General features: G+C 40.3%; 1 protein-coding gene across 9 annotated transcripts in view; it reads right to left on the bottom strand.

Moving 5' to 3' along the window:
* Ttc23 (tetratricopeptide repeat domain 23) overlaps nucleotides 1-25,012 on the bottom strand; it is a 99,547-nt gene that overhangs the window by 61,879 nt on the left and 12,656 nt on the right. For all 9 annotated transcript variants that reach the window (XR_003850425.1, XR_003850426.1, XM_029566213.1 and 6 more), the window contains 4 exons: nucleotides 16,322-16,521; nucleotides 6,290-6,413; nucleotides 2,925-3,075; nucleotides 2,610-2,735 (listed from right to left, as the gene is read on the bottom strand). Coding sequence is in view for 7 of the 9 variants with exons in the window: in XM_029566213.1 (XP_029422073.1) it covers nucleotides 2,610-2,735; nucleotides 2,925-3,075; nucleotides 6,290-6,413; nucleotides 16,322-16,501 (581 nt within the window). In the remaining 2 variants the exon portion in view is untranslated. The remainder of the gene's footprint in view (nucleotides 1-2,609; nucleotides 2,736-2,924; nucleotides 3,076-6,289; nucleotides 6,414-16,321; nucleotides 16,522-25,012) is intronic.

Here is a 25,012-nt window from a genome sequence, read left to right on the forward strand (position 1 = left end):
GGGTTGTTTCTAGCTTCTAGCTCTTACCATTTATATGGATTACAAATACCTTCTTCCTCTCTGTGTTTGCTCATGGTATAAAATATATGGTGCTTAAATACAGGACAATATGGCACCAAGCAGGGGGTAAAGAGTGTTAGCATGCTCAAAGGTCCTTGCACTATCCAAAAAGTAGTTCAATGACTAATTTACAACCAAACTATAGGAAGTCAGGAACACAAGTGACAAACTCTATAGAAGAAAAATAAGATAATGTATAACTTATAAGTTTATACATAGGAAATGGAACAATAAAAATATTTGACTAAGGCTATAAAGGGCCCGACAGACAGCTGGTCATGGTGGTGAGCATCTGTAATCCCAGCACTGAGGAAGTGGGAACAAGAGGACCCTGGGGACTTGCTAGATGGCCAGTCTAGGCAATTGGTAAGTTCCAGGTTCAATGAGAGACCCTGACTCAAACAATAATGTGGAGAAGTGATTGAAGAAGACAGCTGATATTGACTCCTAATCTCCATGTGTGGATTACACACATATGGACATATTCATATCAACTTGATATGAATCACCTGGGAAGAGTGTCAATTAAGGAACTGTCTAAATCAGGTGGGCTTGTGGGCATGTCTGGGAAGGGTGTCTTGACTGTTAATTCAGTAGAAAGACCCACGCTGAATGTGGACAGGCCCTGAAACGTAAAGAGTGAGGAAAGAGAGCTGAGCATTGTACCAAGGAAGCAAGGGTCATGCATGTACTCTCTCTGCTCTTGACTGTGGATGTGATGCTTTGAGGTTCTGTCTTGATTTCCCTACAATAATGATCTATAACCTGGAATTATAAGCCACAGAAATCTTTCTCCTTCTATATTGCTTTTAGTGAGGGTGTTTTATCACAACAGAAATGAAACTAAAACAGGAGCAAATAAACCCCAACAAATAGTGATTAACAGTGATAAGGAGAAATGCAACTGTTGACTCTCTTCTCCATTTACAGAATAGTCTCAGAATATATATAACAATGACCAGAGGAACCATGGGATGTAGACAGAGCACTAATTATATTTAGGGATTTAAATACATTTGTCCTAAAAACTAATATATCAATTTGACAAAAAATTAAGATGTACATTTGAATATCAGAAATTAATGAAGTCAACTTAATATACATTAATTAGGTCATCAAACAAAAAAAAATAAAGAATGCAGTTTCTTCTGTGATGTTTGGAATATTCAGGAGAGTTGACTGTGGAGCAAGTCACTAAGGCATATACATAAATCTGAGGAAATTCCATGCTTCTACTCATAATGCAAAGGCTGGAAATCAGTAACATTGAAATACCTCAGAGAATCACATATATCTTCAAACTAAAATAATCTTTGAATAATCTTTGGACTAAAGTGAAAATTTCAAACTAAGACATGAAATACTATGAACTTAATGACAGTGATACACACACACACTGTATGTAAAAACATGAGGTGGGGGCTGGAGAAATGGCACTGTGCGTACTGCTCTTGCAAAGAACCTGAATTTGGTTCCCAGCATTCATGTTGTTCAGCTCAAATCACTGTACCTAGAGCTCCAGGTTATCTGATGCCCTCTTTGAGGGTACTGAACCCACATACACAAACATACAGACACACGGAGGCACACATATACACACATAATTTAAAAAATAATAAAATGTTAAAACATCTGAGGTAAAGGTAAAGCAGTTCTTAGAGGGAAACTACAGAGATTTTTCTTTGATATCTGGGTGAGAAATACATTCTAAATGAACTCCCAAAGTATACATCAAAAGGTAAAAATGAACAAATTTGACTCTAGTAAAATAATTTCTATGCCATGAAGAACCCCTTAGAAAAATTAATAAAATGGGTAATAGATATATGAAAATGTGTGCAATATAATTTACATTTATAACAAATCCTGATTGTTCATATGAAAAGCACAGAAAATTCCAAAAGAAAACTGGCTATTTGTGGAAGGGGAATACTAAATGGCTCAGCAGCATACAAAAAGGTATTTAAACTCCTTAATTTAGTGAGAGAAATACAAATCAAATTTTAAAATAATTGGATAGCATGTTGTATGCTTTAGGTTGGCAAGTTAGAAGGAATAACAGTGCCAAATATTGTTTGGGATGTAACAAATAAGAACCATCTGTCCTGCAAGGGGGAATGTAATTGGGTACACTGGGCCGATGCTTAGTGAACTTGAAGTGAGTGGCTACCCTGTGACCCAGCAACCTTATTTTAAGGTATAACCTTAAAATAAGACTCCCTCTTCTGCATTAATGAAGCTGCCTTCTATAAAGGACAGCACTGCTGTGGGAGGAGTTGGGGAGAGAGAGTGAAAGGGGGAGGGTGAAGGGGCAGCAGGGAGTGGTAGAGCAGGCAGGAAGGAAGCAAAAGGAACAATGACAGCAACTCTGCTACCATGGGCGGGGCTGGTAGGGTGGAATATGAGTGACTCTACATCAAGTGACAAGTGTCACTGAGGTTTGATCTGATTGGGGCGGAACCTACATGACAGGCTTTGGCAGAAGCCATAGACATAGCCAAACAGCCTCCAATCACCCCTGCATACAAAGTCTTAAACTGGAAACTTACTGTGCAAATGACAACTTGATCCGAGCTTGGCTTTCTACCCACTCTTCCTTTATAATCCTTTTACATTGTAGCAGCTCCTTGGAAAGTCTCTCTGCTTTTGTCAAATTCTCTGAAGCTTCCTTATATCTGATATGTATTCAGGAAATGTTCTGCTTGGTTCTAGAGTCTGGGACCTTAGGTCCTGGACTTTCTTTACTCATGTAATACTTCCTATTACCCTATTACCTGTCACCTTTTTGCTTGACTTTGAGAATTAACTATAAGAATTACACTAACAATATTTTCTAGTTGTAAAGAGTAGAGGCAAAAGGATACTTTTGAAGGGAGAGCAAGGCTCTCCCCATGGTATAGAAAAGCTCTATGGAACACCTGAACACGTCAACATTGTCGTGGTAGGGAGGCTCAATGGAGTTGGCCAGGATTTCTTTGGCTTTTTCTGTATGCTGCTTTGCTTGTAGTGACAATCCTAAGGACAGAGAAAACATGTGTCAATTTCTCTTTAATCTCAGTTGAACAGGAATATGGTTCTCTATGACCAGAAAAATCTGAGCAGGTCTCCACATACTGTCAAATAGCACACAGACACATACCTGGAAAGCGGAATATTATCCCAACTGTAACAACCAAAGAGTTGTTTGATACCAAGTACTCAAGATATTTTCTAAAATGGCCTTTTTAGAAATAAAATAAGCAGAACAAGCTGAAACTGAACAGCTTTGAAACCTCACCAGTTTCAGATGTAAAATATAAATAATGATCAAAACACAAATGGAACACAAGGACTATAGCATTCTGGGCAGGAAACAAGATATTCATGAATCTTGATCCTGGCTGTGTGACAGCAGTCTTAATGAAATACTGAAAATTCTGATTCTTCTGCTCACCCATCTACAATCAAAATATTAAAGTTATTTTAGCATAACACAAATACAATAACTATAGAAACTTTGAAACACAATTCCAGTGAGGTAACAGACCATTGTGGTGCAACCTCTTGTTCCTATATGGGAATGAGATAATATGAAACAAAACAGAGCCCCAAACCATTATTACTGAGAACTACTCTCCCAGTGTGTTCCAGTGTTCGTCCAGGGATTAATTAACCTATGGGAGGGTGACACTGAGGATCACTGGCTAGGATTCTATACTTTGCACCGTCCCACGTGCTCCCATCCTCTGACCCCACACTAACACCCTCTCCACTCCTATCTGTACATCTTCAACTCTATCTTCTGAATTACATGTAATTGTATCTCAGTTCTCTGCAAAAGCTGTCAAAATAGGAAGCTAATTCCATTCCTATACCTCTAAAACAGAAACAATATACTTTCTAATGGAGGAAATCAAGTCGATGTTTTTTTTATGTGGGAACTCTTAAAGAATTCTGTCTTATATTTTTTAAAAGCACAACCTTAATCAGATTGCTAGAAATTTATGAGTGTTCATTGTTCATGTGACAGAACAAAAGGTCTAGTGGACTGTATTTCCAAGTAGAGCCCTTCCCTTAAGAATGTGAACTTAATCTACTGGAGACTGCATAGGTTCAGTTTCAAGAACATCGACTCTACAGCAAGACTCCCCAGCATGAGCCCCCCACTCTGCTCTACAACTTACTAAGAAACTGGCCTCAGCTACGCTGACTGTAGGAGGAATAATAAGAGTGCCCCTCACAGGGCAGCTGAATAAGGTTCTGCAAGGGAAGCAGCATGGTGCCTGGCACTTGGCAAGACCTCACTGTGCAATGAATACTGCTTTGACTTTAAATTGAGCAAGATTCATGCTGAACAGGAGTGGGCTGTGAAGGAGAGCAGATGGCAGGTCACTGGTACTGGTGTGCAAATCCTAGATTTGACTCTCCGGTCGGGTACTTATTAACATTGTGATTTAGGACAAGCTGTTTCAACTCAGATTCATTTTCCCTGAATCTAGGAAATGGGAGGGGATGCTAAATGAGATGGTCTCCAGTTGTACCCTTTCTCTCCACTGTCCTTTGATCTAGCAGGTAAAAATGGTTTGTAATAAGATTTGGTCAAATTCATAGAGTAATGATTCTATGTTTGGCCTTGTGGTGCTTTCCAGTTGTACTGTAATTCCCTGGACTCTGGAACGCAAGTGTCATCAACATCCTATCGTCAGTCAGTGGATGAAGCAGAGTGCAGAGAGGTGCTGCTCTAGTACACCTCCTGTAACTTTGCATAGTCAGCAGAAGACATCATATCCCGAGTACCTCCTGTCTTTGCCTTCCTAAATCCATGCCCTGCCTTCTGCTTTCCTCTTGTGATGCTGACCCTGCACATCCTAATCCATGTGCTCTTGCCCAAAACAGCTTCTACCCCATCATTCACCTGAGCCAAAAGTCGGGTCTGGCCTATCAGGCTATGTCTTCACTTTGGCATATACTCCAACTTGGTCTAATAGGATGCCTCCAAAATTCTGGGATGTTTTAGTTAGTAGGACATTATTTTTTTTTCTTGGCAAAGCTTACAAAGGAAACCTAAAGTTGCTGGCAGCCTTGCTGTTGCCATGTAGGCAAAGCCTGGTTAAGAACAGAGCCAGTACTAAGACAAACAGAGGCAAGTGAGAAAACAATTAATCCTGGTGGAATGGTCTGAACACTAGATAGAACTATGTCTAAAGCAAGTTTACCTTGCTTTGTTTTGTTTTCTGCAATTTTGAGACAGGGTCTCCCTGTAGCTCCAGCTGGCCTGGAACTCATGGTGTAGAACAAGCTGGCCTTGGTCCCACAGCAATCAGCCTGCCTTAGCCTCCCAAGTGTTGGAATTAAGCTGCCACACCTTGGATTTTTTAAGTTGTATGAGATAACACATTTTTAGTTATGTTAGCTTGGGTTAGACTTTCTTCTTTTTTGTTGTTACTTATAGTCAAGAGGTTAGTGTTCTCTCTCTCTCTCTCTCTCTCTCTCTCTCTCTCTCTCTCTCTCTGTGTGTGTGTGTGTGTGTGTGTGTGTGTTTCCATTAAGAAAAATATGAGGGGCTAGACAGCTCAGCAGTTAAAAGCACTGGCTATTCTTGAAGAGGACCCAGGTTGGGTTCCCAGCACTCACATGACACTTTACATTTGCAACTCTAGTTCCAGGGGATCTGACACCCTCTTCTGGCTTCTGAGAGTACCAGGCATACACATGGTACATACATACATACATGCAGGCAAGCACCCATAACACATAAACTAAAATAAATAAATATTTTTGTTGTTGCTGTTTTGAGATGGGGTCTAACTATAGCCCTGGCTGGCCTAGAACTCTCTATGTAGACCAGGCTAACCACAAACTCATAGAGATCCACCTGAGTCTACCTTCCAAGTGCTAGGATTAAAGACATGTGCCATGCTAGTAATAAATCCTTTTCTAAAAGAGAAAATCATGCATGGATTCTATTCTAAGCTGCCATTCTGTGTCTTGGATTATTCCACATACCTTTTAATCTAACAAAGTATCTCCTAAGAACCACAAAAAAACAACCTACATCACAATCTTCCCTTCTTCCCCTTCACATCAATTCACTGTATACCTTATTGATGTTTTCTTAAAGTAAATATCTTCTTAGTATTTGGAAAGAACAATGAAAACCTGATCTTTCTAGTGTCAATCAAATTTTGGGGGAAAAAGTAGAAATCAATCAACTGATTAGCTGATCCTCTCTGATCTGTGAGGTGCTTACCTTTCAGCTGGAGGTAGCCTTGAGCCAGATTTACATGTGCCTCTGCTAGCTTCCAGTGGGAATCACCATAGCAAATTCTTGTCAATGCTACACAGCGCACAAGCTCTGGGATAACCCGTTTGTACTGTCAGGAAAAGAAAATGAGTTTATTAGGTAGACACCTTTAAAACAAGAGTTGGGGCTGGAGAGATGACTCAGCAGTTAAGAACACTGGCTGTTCTTGCAGAAGACCCGGGATCGAATCCCAGCACCCACATGGCAGCTAACACCAGGAGATCCGACGGCCTCTTCTGTCCTCTGTGGTCATTACACAACATGGATGCACTCACCTACATGCAGGCAATACACGCATACACATAAAATAAAATAAAAAATAATAAAATATAAAAAAACTTAAGAGTCATAAAGCCTACTTGTAATTATATTCATCTAATAAATATTTATTGAGTGCTTACTACAATGCTCAGTATATGGTTCTAAGAACTTGGGATCTATCAGAGTACCAAACAAAGATCTATCTTGGGTGGAAGAGTGTTCATCTGGTAGGATGAAGTAAAAAGTAAAAAAACAACAATTTATATAAGTAAATACAACTGAATGGTGAAAAATGAGGTGCGATAAAGAAAAACTAGACAAGTAGAACTGACTTGGATCACCTCAAGTTTTCCAGTTAACCCTCAATGAACAATTCCTGCGGGTCCAGCTGCAAAAGTGGGAGCAAGAGGTAGTGGTTGTCAAATAGCACACTTTAGCCTTCAACTTTAAAGTCCTTTGCAGCTATGATAATTGATATTGTCAACCTGACAGGATCTGGAGTCACCTAGTGACACACCTCTGGGAATGTCCTGTGAAGGTGTTTCCAGAGAAGTTTAGCAGAGGTAGACTCACCTTGAATGTGGGCAGCACCATTCCACAGGCTGGGATTCTAGACTTAATAAAAAAGAAAAAGCAAGCAGAGTACCAGCATCCTTTTTTCATCTCCCTCTGCTTCCTGATTGTGGATACAGTGTAATCAACTGCCTCATGATCCTGCCATTACACCTGTTCCAAGATGGACTGTACCCTCAAATGTGACCCAAAATAACCCCCTTCCCTAAATTGTTTTTTCAAGTATTTTATCATAGCAACAAGAACAGTAATACAGTGACCTGTGACATTAGCATAAAAAATGAGATCAGTAAGTCTGACAGACTTTGTTTTGTTTTATTTTTGGAGAATGGGTCTCAGTATATACTTCAAGTTGGCTTTGAACTTACTATGTAGCCCAGGCTGGCCTTTTAATCTTGCCTCAGCTTCTCAAATGCTGGGTTTACAGGTGTGCACCATCATGCTCAGTTCCTGATTGACACTTTATTTAAGTGGTGAGGAGGACATTTTCATTCAGCGCCAAGACAAAGAGAATAGGTGACTGTGGATTCCCTGTTCCAGGTCCGCCAAGAGCAACAGTATACTCATGGCAAAACTGCATGTCTTAAAACACAGCTCTAAAATTCTTTGACACGCCTTCCAATTAAAGATAGGAATCTATGGCCCCCTTCTCTTTGAATCTGAGCTTTCTGACTGCCTGGCCCAATAGATTACGGAGGAAATGAAGAAATGCCAACTTTCAGGCCCACATCTTAAGGATTTAATGGTTTTCACTTTCTGTCTCTCCTTAGTTGTCACTCTTAGTACCCGAAAAGTACTTAATTGTGTCCCTTTCTCATTCTTATGTCGAAGCCCTGACTTCCTGCTTCCCAGAGTGCAGTATATTTGGAGGTAATGCCTTTCAGGAGGTGATTGAGTGAAATGAGGCCCTTGGGGCTGCAGAGATCGTTCAGTGGTTAAGAGTGCTTCCTACTCTTGCAGAGGACCCAAGTTCAGTTCCCAGCACCCATGCTGGCTGAATCACAACTGCTCCAGGGACTCTGGTACCCTCTTCTGGCTTCTGTTAGTACCCACACATATGTACATGTACATACACACACAGAGATACCAACACGTACACAATAATAAAATAAATCTTGAAATAAAATAAAAAGAGGCCCTTAGGGAAAGTGCTACTCCAATATGACTGATGTGCTTACAGAAGAGGACAAGACTCAGCCTCCTTGTGTATAGTGACCACGTGTGGACACAGAGAACAAAGCTATCAGTAAACCAAGGAGAGGTGCCTTAGGATCAATCCTGCTAACATCTTAACCCTGAACTTCATCTTCCAGAAGTACAGGAAAATAATCTGTTGACACCTGTAGCAAATTAACATGGGACCAACTCGTAGGCTATAAATAAGCAAGCCTAAGGAGGTCCATGAACAGACCACTGTGGGAAGGTAGCCATCACCAGTGTTGCCATGGTTAGTGTTAGTTGGCAAGGACAGAAGTTAGCATCATCTGAGAGATGGGCCTTGATAGGTAAATCAAGGCAAATCAGGAGAAAGCACCAGGACACAGAGAAGAACTCCGACAGGATAGAGTTTATGGGCAGGGAAAACACAGGGGACAGTTCCCCATTTGGGATAGAGGAGCTGTTGGTTTACAGGCTGTTGGCTGGGGGGTTTTATAGGAGCTTTTGGAGGATGTGGAAGGCAAGAAAATATTTTTTTAAAAAGTTAGGCAGGAGAGAGAGAGCCCAGGGCTTATCAGGGGAGAATAGCCTCTGTCAAACTGCCCCCCTCTGTTCCCTTCCCAGATCTGGGTCATGGGATAAGGGGTCTGTTTATCTTCTAAGATTATCCAAAGGGAAGCAAGCTGTGCCGAAACAGCTCTTGTAGCAATTGGGTATTGGGTCAAAGGTGTAAAGGGTCTGTTTATCTTGTCTGCAAATGGTCAGGGTGCTCATTAACTCCACTTCTGTGTTTTCAGAGGGCTTGTAAAACCATGAGGTCCTGTTGCACTGGAGGGGGGGGTTGCTGCAGATCCGAACCCTAACAGGCCTCTGGGTATATCTGTGGGGCACTATCTTGATTATGTTAATTGAGGTGAGAAGACCTGCCCACTGAGGGGCACCCTTTCTAGGGTCCTGGGCTGTATAAAAGGGGAAAGAGAATTGAGCAGCATAGCATACATACTTTCATTGCTTCTTCTTACTGTGGTTGTAATACAATCAGAGCTTCAAGCTCCTGCCGCCTTGACTTCCCCACCATGACAGATTGTACTTTGAACTATGAGCTAAAATGTGTGCATGCTTTCTCCTTTAAGTTGTTTTTCAGGATATTTTATCACAGCAACAAGAAAACAAAGACAAACCCTGACTGGTCAATCATATGAACTGTTTTGGTAACAGATTCTTCATGCTACTGAGCCCAGCAGATGCTGTGCGAAGCACAGCTGACCAGAACCCACTGAACCCTGTACCCAGAGTAGATTCATGAACAAATGAATGGTTTGTTTCAGGTCACTAAGTTTTGGGGTGTTATATAGTGTGCCGGATAGCTTTAGTGTCAACTTAATACACCTGGGTTGAGGGAGCCTCAATTGGGGAAATGCTTCCATTGGACTGGCCTGTGGCCATGTCTGAGGGACATCTTCTTGATGAGTGATGTGGGAAGGCCCAGCCCACTATGGGTGGTGCCAGCCCTGGGCAGGTGGGCCTGTGTTGCATAAGAAAGCAGGCTGAGCAGGGGCCAGGGGAGCAAGCCAGTGAGCAGCATTCCTCCATGGCTTGTGCTCCAGCTCCTGCTTCCAGGTTCCTTCCCTGAGTTCCTACCTTGGGCTCCCGGATGAACTGTGACCTGGGATATGTAAACTAAATAAACCCTTTCCTCCCCAAGTTGGTAGTGGTCAGTGTATTTTGTCACAGCAATGAAGAAACAAACCAGAACATATAGTAACTGATGGCCAGAACAGCAAAAGGAGATGTGGGCAGTAAGCAAATTGATGAAGGCAAACCTTAGGGACAAAGAAGAGAACGCAAACCAAGGAAAAGGTCAGAGAAAACCCAGAAGACCCTGGCTATACTCAGGCAATGCCAACTGATTACATTTTTGCTTCCAAACAACTGTCTCCTTGGTAAAAGCACACATCCAGCTTACCACAGGAACCTGACTATGTGCTTTGTGACCTAATAGGAGGAACTGAGGGACAAAGTGATCACCCCCATAGTGCTAAAAGAAGGCAAGGCCATAGCTTTTCTCTGTGGTAATGTGTTTCTTATTACAGAAGTGATAGGTGCTGTTGTCAAAAGGTGCATGAGTAAATGTATGAAAACTAAGTATCATTTGGAAGCCCATATCCAGACAACCAAATGGTAAATATCCCTATCACTTTCTCCTTTATTATTATGTATCTATCTACTTTTTTTTTGTAAAAATGTGATCATTAGGGGAACTTGTGGTTTAAGCAATTTTAAGAACATTTTGCATGTTTTTGAGAGTCTCTTTAACCAGGGTGGCCTTAAACTCAGCATATAGTCTAGGCTGGCCTCAAACTCATGGCAATTCTCCTGCCTCAGCCTCCCAAGTAGTAGGATTACAATATCAACCACCACACCTAGCATGTCATCTTCTGTGATGGAAGTTTTAATGGAAACACACTTTTTATTGTATGGCTATATCTATTGCGTTTTCAATCCAGTGTTATTCAGCATTTAGGCTCTTTCAATTTTTCACTCTCTGAATAGCCTATATGGATAGAAGGAGCTATGGTTCCCTGAACCCAGGGGTGAATCAGGGATGTCCAAGATGAACCTGAAAAATCTTGCTGGGTAGAAATCAAGAAAGTGCTCCAAAATGAGGGGATGGATCAAATTGGTTTAAAGGGGCTCCCATGGTAAATATCAGACATGTTAAGCACCAATGAAAATAATAGGTTGTAACATAATTTCTACAATAAGACTTTCTGAAAGACACTGATATAAGTAAGTGAATAGTAAATAAAGTATGAAGGACAGCTCATCCCCATAATAGAGTATATAGAAACACTGTATATGTCAGTGATCCTCCCTTCTTTTTTGTTTTATTTTTTTCAGAGCTAGGGATGGAACCCAGGGCCTCACTCCCACTAACTACAACAGAGCAACATACCAAAGACCCTCAGAGGTTTGTTCCTTGTTAACATTGCAGAAATAATAGATCCAGGGAAGATTCTAAGTGGATGCCAAAATTAGGAAGAAAGGCTAAAGTACATAGTCTTGATGTATGCCACAAAATACTCATTACAAAGGGAAAAACAATAACTCCTCCACGGGGAGCAAACTTGCCAGACAGCACCTTAACCAGGTGTTCAAGCTGAACACCATAGCAGTGAGAACAGCAGACATTATTCACCCCAAGATACAGTGAAGGGGTCCTGAGGTCATGTCTGTAGTAGTGCTTGCTTCCCATGTATAATCAAAACTTAATCATGTGAAACATAACACAAACTCAAGTGAAGACATATCGTACAACACAACTAGAAATATCAAGTGTGTGAAAGATAAAGGCTGCAGATTAAAGGAAACCGATGAGACAGGCAACTATATTCAGAGTGAACCCACATATCTATATATGAATTTTATTTTTATCTCTCTAAAGAACATTATTGTAGGGGCTGGAGAGATGGCTCAGCGGTTAAGAGTACTAACTGCTCTTGCAGAGGACCCAGGTTCAATTCCCAGCACCCACATGGTGGTTATGAACTGTCCTTAACTCTAGTTCCAGGGAAATCCAAAGCCCTCTTCCAACCTCCATGGCATTGAACGACACATACATGTAGGTGCACTCACATACATGTAGGCAATACACTCATACACATAAAATAAAAATAATAAATAAAAAAAATTTTTTTGGTCTTTTTGAGACAGGGTCTCCCTGTAGCCCCAGGTGACCTGGAACTGCTATGTAGACCAGGCTGGCCTCGAACTCAGAGATCCGCCTGCCTCTGCCTCCCAAGTGCTAGAATTAAAGGCATGCACCACCATGCCTGGCCCATAAATAAAATAGTTTTAAAAAGAACATTACTGGAGAGAGTATGGATAAGGTTACAAATTACATAATTGTATCACACCAATATTACTTTCCTAATTTGAATCATGTACTGTGGTTATGTGGGAGTGTTCTTATTCTTTAAACAATTTTTATTTACTTAGTTACTTTTATTTATGTGTATGAGTGTTTTGTATGTATGTATGTAAGTGCACCCATGTTATGCAATGCCCACAGAGGCCAGAAGAGGATGTCAGATCCCCTGAAACTGGAGTTACAGGCAGTTGTTAGCTGCCATGTGGGTTCTGGGAAGTGAACCCAGGTCCTCTGCAAGAACAGCCAGTGCTCTTAACTGTTGAGCCATCTCTCCAGCCCCTGTCCTTATTCTTAAAGAAGAGACATTGAAGTATTTAGAAGTGAAGGAACATATGGTATCTCGAGCCTATTCTTAGACAGTTGAGAAAAATAATGAAGTAAAGGGGAAAAGAGAGCAAAAGAAGGAGAGAGAGAGAGAGAGAGAGAGAAGATATGAATGAATTCACTGTATCTCAGTGGCACAGCTTGTGTTTAACATGCCCAAGACATTCCAAGATAGTCCATGTCCAGTATAGAAAGGAAGGAAGGAAGGAAGGAAGGAAGGAAGGAAGGAAGGAAGGAAGGAAGGAAAGAAGGAAGGCAGGCAGGCAGGCAAACAAATAGTTGCCCAGAAACGGATATTTTAGAAAGTAAATTACACCATATGGCTACCTTGATGAAATGTCTAACATCTCCTAGGGCTGCCAGCTTGTAACCTGCAAGGGGCCTAACTGAACTGATTGCTTCCCTAACCACTAATTCAGCCAGTGGCTTCCTCTTCATTTCAAACAGGGTACACTTGTGCCCACCCTGCAGATATTCCATGTGCCATTTCCTCTTCTCACTCTGTTGCTTCAGCTCTACTGTGCTGGCCCCTTTTCTTCCTTAGTTCTCAGCTCATTGGCTACATCCTCCAGAGGCCCTCCCTGCCCAAGATGGACCTACTGTACTTCCTTCTTAGCATGCATCACAATCAATAACTCTGACTTATTTACAGTGCCAATCACCCCTCAGCTCCATACTGTCATAGCCTAGGCTTCCTTATTAGAATCACAGAACACGCAAGTGCTTTGTAGCACTCCAGACACAAAAGGGAAGTTCATTCTTTATACATGCTAAAGGACTTGTGCATGAGGTATTAATTCTCTTGGAGAACTTTGGTTAAAAAGCTGGCCAAGAGCTTACTCAGCATAAGCCCTGACACAAAGTAGGTACTGGATACACATCAGCTGCACAATGAATACTTACAGATGCAGAATCAAATTCATGCCCTCTCGCCACAATTCCCCCTCTATTCACTACACTAATGAAGGGTACAGGCATGCCCCCAGTCCCCCAGGCAGAAGGTATCTAAATCAGAGTTCCATATACCCTGTCTGCTATGGAAATCAGGCAGCTAAGAAACCAAGCATTTACTTGAAAGGTGGGAAAATTCTCTTTATGCCAGCAGACCAGAGGAGCTAACATTCTGAAGTTCTGGGCCTGGAGTTATGGAAACCTGTTCTCACAGTTTTTTTTTTTTTTTTTCCCCATGTAATGTCTTAACATTAGACCATTCATTGGTGGGTTTAAATAGCAGCTTACAGTATGACTACTGGCATAAGGCCCTAGGTGTGTTTACAGAAACAGATATTAAGATATTAAACAGACATTAAAAACAGGCCTTCAAACGCTCCTTACAACAGAATTTATTGCTGATGCTTTGCAGGCAGGATCATTGCAAACAGGCGTTGAACCAGATAACTATGACATTCATTTTCTCAGATAATGAGAATAGCAAAAAGCCCTATAAGAGTGAAGACTATAAAATCTTAAGTGTGTTGGAAGACACACCTTTCCAGTTTCACTGATCAATCACCTGGCCATAGAACAACCCCAAGGAAGGCAGGTTCACCTTAAGTCATGCCAAATAGATGGGTGGAATACCTAATGCATTAATGAGATAGTGAACTTTTCCTACTTGGAATCCCACCTCTTAGCAGTGTTTCTAGTCCTATCCACAGACACGTCACTCTCTGTAAGTCTGCCTGCTTTTCTGAAGAACTCAGGAAAGCATAATCTCTCCTTTTCTTCTTCCTATCCCTTTTCTAAGCATGCTTTCTCTAATGGTTTGGGCTGCCCCAGCACCTTGTATTTCTTTACTTTTTCTCTAAAGCTTCCTTCTCCCTGCCTTGTGGCTGCCAGTTGGCTGTGTGACTTCTACGCAGGCTCTAAACCTGCATGGCTTCATGGCTTTTTTCCTTCTCCCTTTCTTTCTCCTCTTCAAGCTTGTCTGCTCTGAGGATTTTACTTTAAAATTCTAAGAAAATTGTCCTAAAGCTTCCATTTGGGTCCATTCTTAAATTCTTTGATGAATAAAACTAAGGACCCTCTAGGGGATGCTCTTTCCCCCTGTATAAATAGCTCTGAGGTTTTTGGTGGTCTCCATTTTAGTAAGCATTCATAAGGTAACTACTATGTCCTAAAGTAAAAAATCAGTCATTAAATAATAGAAACAATACCAGACAACTACAAAAGTAAAATTAAATTAAACCCTTTCCTTTTCACCTCTGCCTCGCTCACCTCTCCATTTCCCACGCTCCCTGTGTTATCCACTCCCACTGATTAGCATTTCTATGCTCCCTTCAAAAGAGCTTAACATCTCAACTGCCTGGCCTACCTAGTTCAGTCCTCCATGTCTTTCCCAGGATTGTTGCAAATATCTCCTTGCATATCCCCCCCTTTTTTTCTCATCCACTTAATACATAGCTAGGGAGTGATCATTCTTACAGTTCAAATCTGCTCAAGGCCTCCTTCTGCCTACAGTTCTAAGATCTTCCAGGCCCTTTCAGAGAACATCAAAACTTTTGCTGGGCTGGCCCTCCAGGACCCAGACTGTATCCGAACTCAGTTCATGTCTTACACTGTGTCACTAAAACTTTTGCCCCAGACAGCTCCTCATAATTCTTCAATTAGACTCTGCTCCCTTTGGTCTTTGGTGCTTATCTATCTATCACTTTTGGCCAGAAGGCTTCTGTCCTCTTCCTCACCTGGTGGACTCCTAAGCACTGTTTCCAGTGTAGCCTGAGTAATTCACATCCTACAAACTGTACTTTAATTGTTGCCCCCACCCCCTGACCTCCAGGCTTATTGCCCACTCCTTTCTGATTTTCAATGAGCCTGTCACAGGACTTATCACACTAACCACCACTATTTGTCCACCTTTTTACCATCTCAACCAAACCATAAATGTCTCTGAGGCAGGAGCTGTGGTTTTCCCCTCTGTGCCACTGGCACCTTCACAACACCAGGAAAACATTAGGTATACAATAGATATATGTGAAGTAAATGAATGGACAGGCCCTGACATGTAGAATGAATATGTGATGAGTAAGACTGTGAGGGGAGAATGCGAAAGCAGCAAGCAGAAAACAAGGAAATGAAGAGGATTAGGGGTGAGGCAAAGCACTGTACCGGGTGGAAGCTTCATGTATTCTGTGCTGTATTCCAGTGCACAGATTAGGTGTGTGGTAGAAGCTCAGCTAGTTAACTTTTTTGTTGCAGTGACCAAAATATCTGACAGAAACAAAGGAGAAAAGGTATATGTTAGCTCAGGGTTTCAGAGGGCTTGGTCTATCCTGATAAGGAGAGTGTGGCAGAGCAGAGCAGCCCACTGCCGTGGCAGTCCAGAAGAAAAGGGGGCTGTCAACCCTCAGCAAGGGTTTTCCTTTCTCCTTTTCCTCTGAGCTGGAGTCCACAGGAGTGTACCATTCATGCACACAGGGTGGGTCTTTTCCCCTCTTTGGAAACACCCTCACAGATACACTCAGAAGGTATTCCCTGTCTTTGAATGATTCTGAATCCAGTCAGGTTGAGGATGAAGGCTGACCATTGTGCTCAGTAAACATTTATTGTTCGCATGCCAATTGCTGGGCATAGGGTGGGACATCCTATGCTCACAACAGAATCTAGGCTCTCTCTTAAGGATGCTTGTATCTCACTCCTGAGATTAGAAATGTAATCATATCATCCTTGTTTCTCTTGACAGGGCATGGCAGCTCAGTTCATGAAAGGGTGTAGAACCCCAGGCTCCTTACCTCTTGGCTGCTGGAGTAGGACTTTGCCCTCTCTTCACAGAGGTGAAGTTTCTCTCTCGGAGGCTGGAACAGCACTGTCTGAAGCTGCTCGTTTGGGACTTTCTTTCTAGCAGTGATGCTGACAGCAGGAACAACTTCGTCAAGGTGGTTGGATATGTGGGTTTCCTGTGATTCTTGCATATTCTTATATATATTATCCTCTAATTGTTAAAAGAAAAGTAAAGGTGTTAAATGATCATTTCATACTCATTTTAGAAATTCATACTTTTCTCTAGAAATTTATATTTAATCTAGGAAAATACCAACATTACACTTCTGATGTCTTGAAAAGTAGAAATATTGCATCCCCGAAGGGCACAGTAGCTAGACTGACTTCTTTCTTAAAAGTTTCAGGCTGATTTTCACTGTTCCTTATTCATTAAGAATGAGTGCTATAATGTATATTATATAATAACATAATTATATATTATAGCAATATATAATGTATTATATAATATATGTATATATAGTTAGTAACATTGATTTCTAATGTGAATGATCAGGAAAGAATGTGAGAAGACACAGGTCATCACTAGCAGGAATGAGAGTCAGTATTACAAATGCTACAAACTCGAAAATGTTACCAAGAGAATATTTATGACAAGTTCCTCTATAAACATAAGTGAATAAATTCCTTTAAAATCACAAACTGCCAGACATGGTGGTGCATGCCTTTAATTCCAGGACTTGGGAGGCAGAGGCAGGTAGATCTCTGTGAGTCTGAGGCCACCTGGTCTACATAGGGAGTTCCAGGCCAGCTGGGGCTACATAGCGAGATCCTGTCTCAAATAAAAAGTGAATACTGAAGTCACAAACTACCAAAGCTCACCTCCTCAAAAAAAAAAAAAAAGATACCCAAATAGTCCAAAAAATAAATTTTTATTTTAAAAATCTTCTAAAAAGACAACTGCAAACCTAGACAATGGGTGAATTCTATCAGATATTTAAGGAAGCTAAAATATCAGTCCCACATAGCTTCTTTCAGGAAATTGAAAACAGAATATAAGACTCATTCTAATTAGGCCCTGCTCTGAAACCAGTACAAACACACTACAAAGAAAAAAAAAACCTGCAGATCAATCGGTCTCAGGACTATAGATGAAAAAATTCACAACAAAATTGTAGAAATCTTGATCCAACATAAAAGGAAAAAAACAAAACAAAAACAAAAAACAAACATAGCATGGACCAAGCATTGTTATTTGAGTAATGGGAGACTGTCTCACCACTTGAAAATCAATCAAGGCAATTTACAATATTAATTTTAAAAGAGAAAAAAACTTGTATGATATCACAATCAACATAGAAAACTCACTTGACAAAATCTAATGTCTAATATCCTTTCCTGGTTGGGAAAAAAAAAAAAAAAAACACCTTCTAAGCAAAGTACTTATAGACTTGTACTTCATTAAAGACATCTGTGAAAAACCTACTGCTAGTGTTGGATCTAACTGTGAAAGACCGGATGCTTTACTTCTCAGATCATAACAACTCCCAACAATTCATTGTAATAGAGCCCACAGCCAGTGTAGCCAATCAAGGAACAGTTGCAAAAGGCCTCCAGCTCAGAAGTGAAGAACTAAAACTGCTTTTACTTACAAAGGCTTTTATGGAGAAATCCTGAGGTAACATGTAATAAAAATCTACTAAAACTAAGTCATGGGTTTAGTAAAATTATAGCTTACAAGATCATTATGCAAGAGAATAGAGTATGTCAGCAATGAACAATCAAAATAACATTAAAATGCAGTATTATGTGCATTAGTATAAAAAAATAGAATATAGAAATAAGTCTGCCAAAAGATAAGGAAGACCTGTGCAAAAATTAAAACCACAGAACACCACGAGAAATAAATGGAGTAAAGAAATGGAAACATATACCATGTTCATGGAAGATTAACATTACTCAGACGACAGTTCCCCCCACACTGATCTACATGTTTAGATCTGTCCCAATCCAGGTGCTTGCATGACTCTTCATCTTTGGTAGGAATTGACAAAATTTCTAAGATTCATATGAAAATGTGAAGAACCTATAAACCAAGACAAATTTTGTAAAAGCAAAACAGAGTTCAAGGATCAACATGAGCCTTCCCAAAATTTTATTATAAAGCTGCAGATGGCAAAGCATTTGCACTACTGGTAAGAGAGACAGATCAGTGTGACAGAACAGAATTCAAATCTAGATCCACACAGACAACTGATTATTGACAGGGGGCAAAAATCAACTCACTAAAGAAAAACAAGTAGTTTCTTCAGCAAAGATACTGGAACAACTAGAAACTCACTTGTCCAAAGAGAACCCTTTGAAACAAACTTCAGAGTACACACAAGAATTATCTCCAAATAAAACAGGGCTAAATTTAAAATATAAAACTATAAAAAGTTCTATAGGAAAATCTTCATAATTCTGAGTTAGACAAAGCTTTCCTAAACATGACTACCAAAAAGACTCCTACAAAGAGTAAAAAGACAAATTAGATTTCATGAAATTCAAGTTTTCTGCTTTTCGAAAGAAATTGGTACTTTTTAAGAGGGCAGACCATGGGCTGGGAAAATATTTCCTAAAAATATGTTATCTAATGAAAACATAAATTTTTACTATATAAAGATCTCTCATCACTCAATAAGAAAAAATGGGAAAAATAAGAAATAATAAGACAAAATAAGAAAATAGTAAGACTGTGCTAAGCATTGGTAAGCAGCTCCACACACTGTTGGTGCAAATGTAAAATGGTACCTCTTTTTGGAAAATATTTTGTTGTAGTTTTTAATCAATGATGGTAAAACACACATAATAAAATTTCCCATTTTTACAGTTAGGTGGCATTACGTATATTTACAGTGTCACCATCTTCATGGGTATGAAGTGCTATCTTATGGTGGCTGTGACTTGCTTTTCTCTAATGATTAGTGATGTGAATCACCTTTTCATGTGCTTGTTGGCCGGCTGTGTGCATGTGCGCACGTGTGTGTGTGCGCGTGTGCATGTGTTTGTGTGTGTGTTCACTGGAGAAATTTGCATTTAAGTGCTTCCCCCATTTTTCAACTTGGCTATTTTTGTTTTGACTTGTGAAACTTATTTATGTGGTCTAGATCTTAACCCTAAGATACATGATTTGCAGGTATCCATTCCCTTCTGTGAGTTATGTTTGCACTGTCAATACCATCTTTTGATGTACAAAAGTTTTTACTTTTTTTTTATTAAGACAAGTTCTCACTATATAACCAGGGCTGGATTTCAATTCATGATGCTCCTGTCTCAGCCTCCCAAGGGCTGGGATTACAGGGGTGAGTCACCATGCCTGAATAACTTACTTTTTTTTCTTTCATTGTTTGCATTTTTTGGTGTCATATGTGGCAATTTTATAACAAGCTAAATAGATAGCTTGTGCAGGATATATTCATTTCACTTCTAGGTATTCCATATGAGAACTGAAAGCTTATGTTCATACAACGATGTATATGCAACTGTTCATTGCGGTTTTGTTTGTTTGTTTATTTTTATTCAGACAAAGTCTCACCCTGTGGCCTGGAATTCACTATGTAGCTCACTCTGGTCTCAAGCTCCCATTAATCTTTCAGCATCAGCCTCCTGAGTGCTGGAATCATAGGAAAGTGCCACCATACCCAGTTGCAGGGTTTTGTTTGTTTGTTTTTTTAAGAGCCCCAAACTAGAAATGGCTCAAATGTCAGTTCTGGAAATGACTTAATAGGCAAAGTGAGGTATAGCTGTGCAATAAAAAAATACCTGATAATGAAGAAAGATGGACTGTGGTATGTAAGTAAATTCAAAAGAGATATGCCAAAGTGGGGGAAAATGGACAACATGGAACACGTGGTGAGATTCTAGTCATGTAAATGTTGAGGAAATCTAAACCAATGGCTAGTGACTTGAAGCAGACCAGTGGTGTCCTTGAACTGAAAAGTGGTGGTGGCGGGAAGAAGAAGAGAAAGAAGAGCGGAAAATACAGGGCTGTGTGGGATGGAGGGACTACCGGGGGCATGAAGGACTTTGGATGATGTATGATATGATCATGATGTTAGTAGTTTCATGGGTGTACACATCAAAATTTGTCAAACTATATGCATACTTTTGTGCCAGCTAATAAAGGTGTTAAAATCACATATCTAATATTTATATATTTATAGTTAAATATGTTAATATATAAATTATATATGTATGTATGTATATAAAACCAGTCTCTCAGAGATCCCTCCCCATCCCCCCATCCCTGCCTGGATAAATCAAACTCTAGTCTATGATTTGCTCCAGACAAGATGTTAAATTTCACCTACGATCATTCACTTAATTATGCACTCAACAATTATTTATTAAGTTCTATAAGTAAGGTATGGAGTAATGTACTGTGTGAAAAACAGTACTCCCAGGAGAGTAAAATCTAGCAGGACAAAAAGGTCAGGTACATGTTAGCATGACACCAGCCAGAAGCCTGGTGACTAGTCAGGCTTCAGAAAGGGGGCCATTGCTGCTGGTGGATTCAGCTGAAACGATTTAGGAGAGTGAGGACAGAGAAGAGAAAGCATCCCAAGCAAAGGGAATAGTCAGCAAAACTTTGGAAGTGGCAACATGAAATGAATGCATGGGCAACTGCTGGCAGCTCAAAGAGCTGTAGGAGGTGGCCATGGATTGCGAGCAGTGTCCTCTATGCCAGCTTCTGAGCACACCAGAGTCACTGATGTTAATGCACTGTTTAGATAAGAGGGCCACTGACTGAAGCCACGAAATGAGTGGCAACAGAAATACTGGTTCCACTTAAGGAGGAAACTACAATAAAATAAATGGGTAGACAGGAACGAGTTTCTTCACCTCAGGTCTCAAAACCACTGGTGTGGGATAACCTCTGTGACTTTCCCCAAGGAATATCATAGACCAGCCACCAACTTTTGACCACGAGGTTCTTTTCTGGCACACTTATTACGGAGCCAGCACTTTTCAAACACTGCTTGACATACCCTATCTTTACCCTGTCTTATAGGAGAAACAGAAGGCTGGGTTTCAGGCTTAAAATGTACTGGTTTCAAGCTAATAGTCTGATTGACTTGATAATGGTGAGCCAGTGAAGATTTTTGCCAGAAAAAAAAGGAATGAAAAAGCATTGATCCTTAATTAGCACATGATATAATCAAGCTCTGAGAGGCAGAGTGACCACTGACCTCAAACTTCAGATATTCTGGTGCCATCCTGATGACTTTTCCATAACTGTGCTCAGCCTGCATTAACACTTCTGTTAACTTTAAAAAAAATCTATATACTTAAAAAAAAAGCCTAAAATGCCCACTTCAGATTTAGTCTTACAAATAATGAATGGCATTGTAGCTTCAATGTGCTAATTACATTTTCCCCGATATACATCACAATGTGAATGTAGGTATTAATATTTAAAATGTGGGTCACTGTTTCACTTAAAATCACAACTGTAATCACTGCAAATATTGGGGAAGTCTAAATTTCCATCATGCAGGATTTCATCGAGCTTCGCTTAGTACAGTTTATATTAAGACAGTACATTTTCCATAAAAATAAATGTATAGGGGTTGGAGAGGTGGCTCAGCTGGTTAAGTGCTTGTCATGCAAACATGAAGACCTTAGTTTACTCCCCAGACCCCAGGTTGAAAAAAAGCAGGATGCCATGGTGTATACTGGTAATCCCAGCATGGAGGCAAGCAGAGACGGATGAATCCCTGGGCCTTGTTAGCCAGTCAGCCTAGTCTAATCCAAGAGCCTCAGATCCCACTGAGAGACTCTGTCTCAAAAACACAAGGACACATCCATCCAGGAAGAGCTCAAACAGGAAGGCACAGGACTCCCAGAGAGTGTGCCCTGTGACTGGACTTCTCACTTGCCTTGGAGTTTGCTGTGGCCCTGGGGTGGGAAAGAGTGAATGGTCAGAATAAAGGACTGGCTCTTTGGGCACCTGCACTCATGTACACATACCCACAAATATACACATAATTAAGCCACCACGCCTGGCTTTGGTCTTTGATTTATCCCTATTTTTCCACCTTTAAACTTCATTGTATATACCATGACCAGCTTTGGTCTTTGATTTCTTATCCCTACTTTTCTATCCTCAAACTTCATTGTATATATTTTTTTATGTAACTTGCTTCAAGTTATTTCTGGGAAAATGTGTTAAAACTTGCCTCTCTTTGGAATAACAAAAATATTCTTTAAAAAATACATCTTTTTTGTAAATTATTTATTTTATGTATGTGTGTTTTGCCTGCATGTATGCAAGTGCACTTGTACAATGCCTGCAGAGGCCAGAAGAGGGTGTCAGATCCCCTTGGAACTGGAGTTATGGACAGCTGTTAGCCACTATGTGGGTGGTGGGAACTGAACTTGAGTCCTCTGCAGGAGCAGTCAGTGCTCTTAACTGCTGAGATATTTTTCCAGACCCACTTAAATCATATATATAGTTTTTGGTTTATTTATTATTTTTATGTGTATAAGTGTTTTGCCTGCATGTATACGAGTGTACCCATAGGTTTGAAATGCTAGCAGAGGGCAGATGAGGGTGTCAGATTCCCTGGAACAGTAGTTACAGAGGGTTTTGTTAGCCACCATTAGCCACCAACAGTCGTTAGAGAGGGTTTTGTTTGGGTACTAGGAACTGAACTCCAGGTCCTCTGGAAGAGGAGCCAGTACTCTTAACCACTAAGCCATCTCTCCAACCCAAAGAAGTCTTTAGAAAAAGTTCAAAATACAGATTTAGATTTTCACCGGAAAACATGTCCACTAAGAAAAAAAGGAGCTTTTCTTTTCTTAAGCAATATGGAATGAAAATGTTAGAAAGGGAGGGAAGCTACCCGAGTTCCCACTGTGAGAAAGCTACCAAGGCTGATACACAATTCCAGGAACTTTCTCATTTCTGAGAAACCACTGAAGAGGTGACCAGAGGTGGCCAGCGGTGACCAGAGGTACTCCTGTATTATCTGTGCCTAAGGCCTGTTACACAAATCCAATACTATTTTGCATACTAAGATGTTGGCTGGCAATTAAAAAATATCCTCTTGCCTCATACTTCTTCAACTATTCAACCCTTGGACTGATGGGATGAACATTTCAATTTGTATTATAGTTTAGAGAAAAAGCCACAGACTGGGGTGTAGAAGCTAAAATTCAAACACTTGTGCTTTCCCAAATGCCCATAGGATTTGGGCAACACAACAACTGATATTTACAGGGGACTTTAGGTTTTGCATATTTTAATCTCACGTGACCCTTACTACAACTGAGTTTCAGTGGGAAGATCCCGCTAATCCTATTTTATTAATAGGGAGGAGGGCTAAATTGCTTGAATAACATCAGAGGGCCAGAACCAGGATACCAATCTTTCAGTACTTTGGTAATATCTGTTTCATACTGCCTTGCACTGACCACAGTCTACAAGCTGTGGGGAACAAATGCTGTTGCTTTGGAAACCTATGTCTGCATTTTAAAACTGGTCATAAATTTTTATAAACAGGAAAGGCAATGTCTTCAAAGATTTAAACACATTTTCTTGTTTTCTATTTGGAGGGAGGCAGAAACAAAAAGTTTTAAAATGATATAAGCAGTATGTCCAGAGTAATATTTGTTACTGTGGACCTCTGACCCTGATGTTAAACTTTGAAATGGGTCTCTTGTCTCCATTTTCACTGTAAAAAAGTGTTTTTTCTCATGCTGCCTCTTAATATTACATTCCTTAAAACAAGTTTATATATATTTTCTCTCTTTCTCTTGGTGCTTCTCAAAAAACTAAAAATAGAACTACCATATGACCCAGCTGTACCACTGCTAAGTATATACCCATGAACTCTATATTCTACCACATGCACAACCATGTTTGTTGATACTCTGTTCCTAACAAGGTAATAGATTCAGATTGGATATCTATCAACAGATAAATGGAAATGTGGTACATAAACATAGTGGAATTTAATTCAGCTGTAAACAAAATTGAAATGATGAAATTTGTAGGGAAACGGGTGGAACTGGAAAATATTATACTAACTGTGGTAACTCAGGCTTAGAAAGACAAATAATCATATGTTCTCTCTTATATGTGGGTCCTAGACTCTCATTGTTAAATATGTATATTTAGGAAGAAGTAACGGTGAGTAAAGGCCAGGAAACTAGAAAGGGGCCCAAGACGTGAGCAAAAAGAAGCTTTGAGGGAAGGAGGAGGGGAGAGTAAAAGAACATGTGATGTGAAAGTCTAAAAGGAAATAACTGGGTATAGAAGGGAATAAGAGGGAACAGGGAGATGGAGGGGGTCTTAGAAAATCGATCAAAGCTAAGTATGTGTGAATAAGACACAGGCAACCTGTTGCTTTATAAGCTAAGTGAAAAGACAGGAGTTTCACATAAAGATCTCAATTTCTAGGGCTTTGTCTTCTTTGGAAAATGCAGAACACCTGTCAACATTGGGCCTCTGTTACCACAGGCAACAATCATCCAGGGCAGAGAGGTGGCCATCCCTGCAGGCCAGGGAACTCTTTTGCTCACCAGTGGCCATGGCTCCCTATTCTGGGCATAGAAGCAACAGAGTAGCTACCACATGTCATCGCTCCTGTGCTGTTGTTGTTTTCCTATTGTATAAGAGTAGATTTCTATATCCGTATCTCTTTCAAGGCAAGAGGAAT

This window comes from Nannospalax galili, unplaced genomic scaffold (genome assembly GCF_000622305.1).
Source record: "Nannospalax galili isolate Female #2095 unplaced genomic scaffold, S.galili_v1.0 scaffold759, whole genome shotgun sequence".
Classification (NCBI taxonomy): Eukaryota; Metazoa; Chordata; class Mammalia; order Rodentia; family Spalacidae; genus Nannospalax; species Nannospalax galili.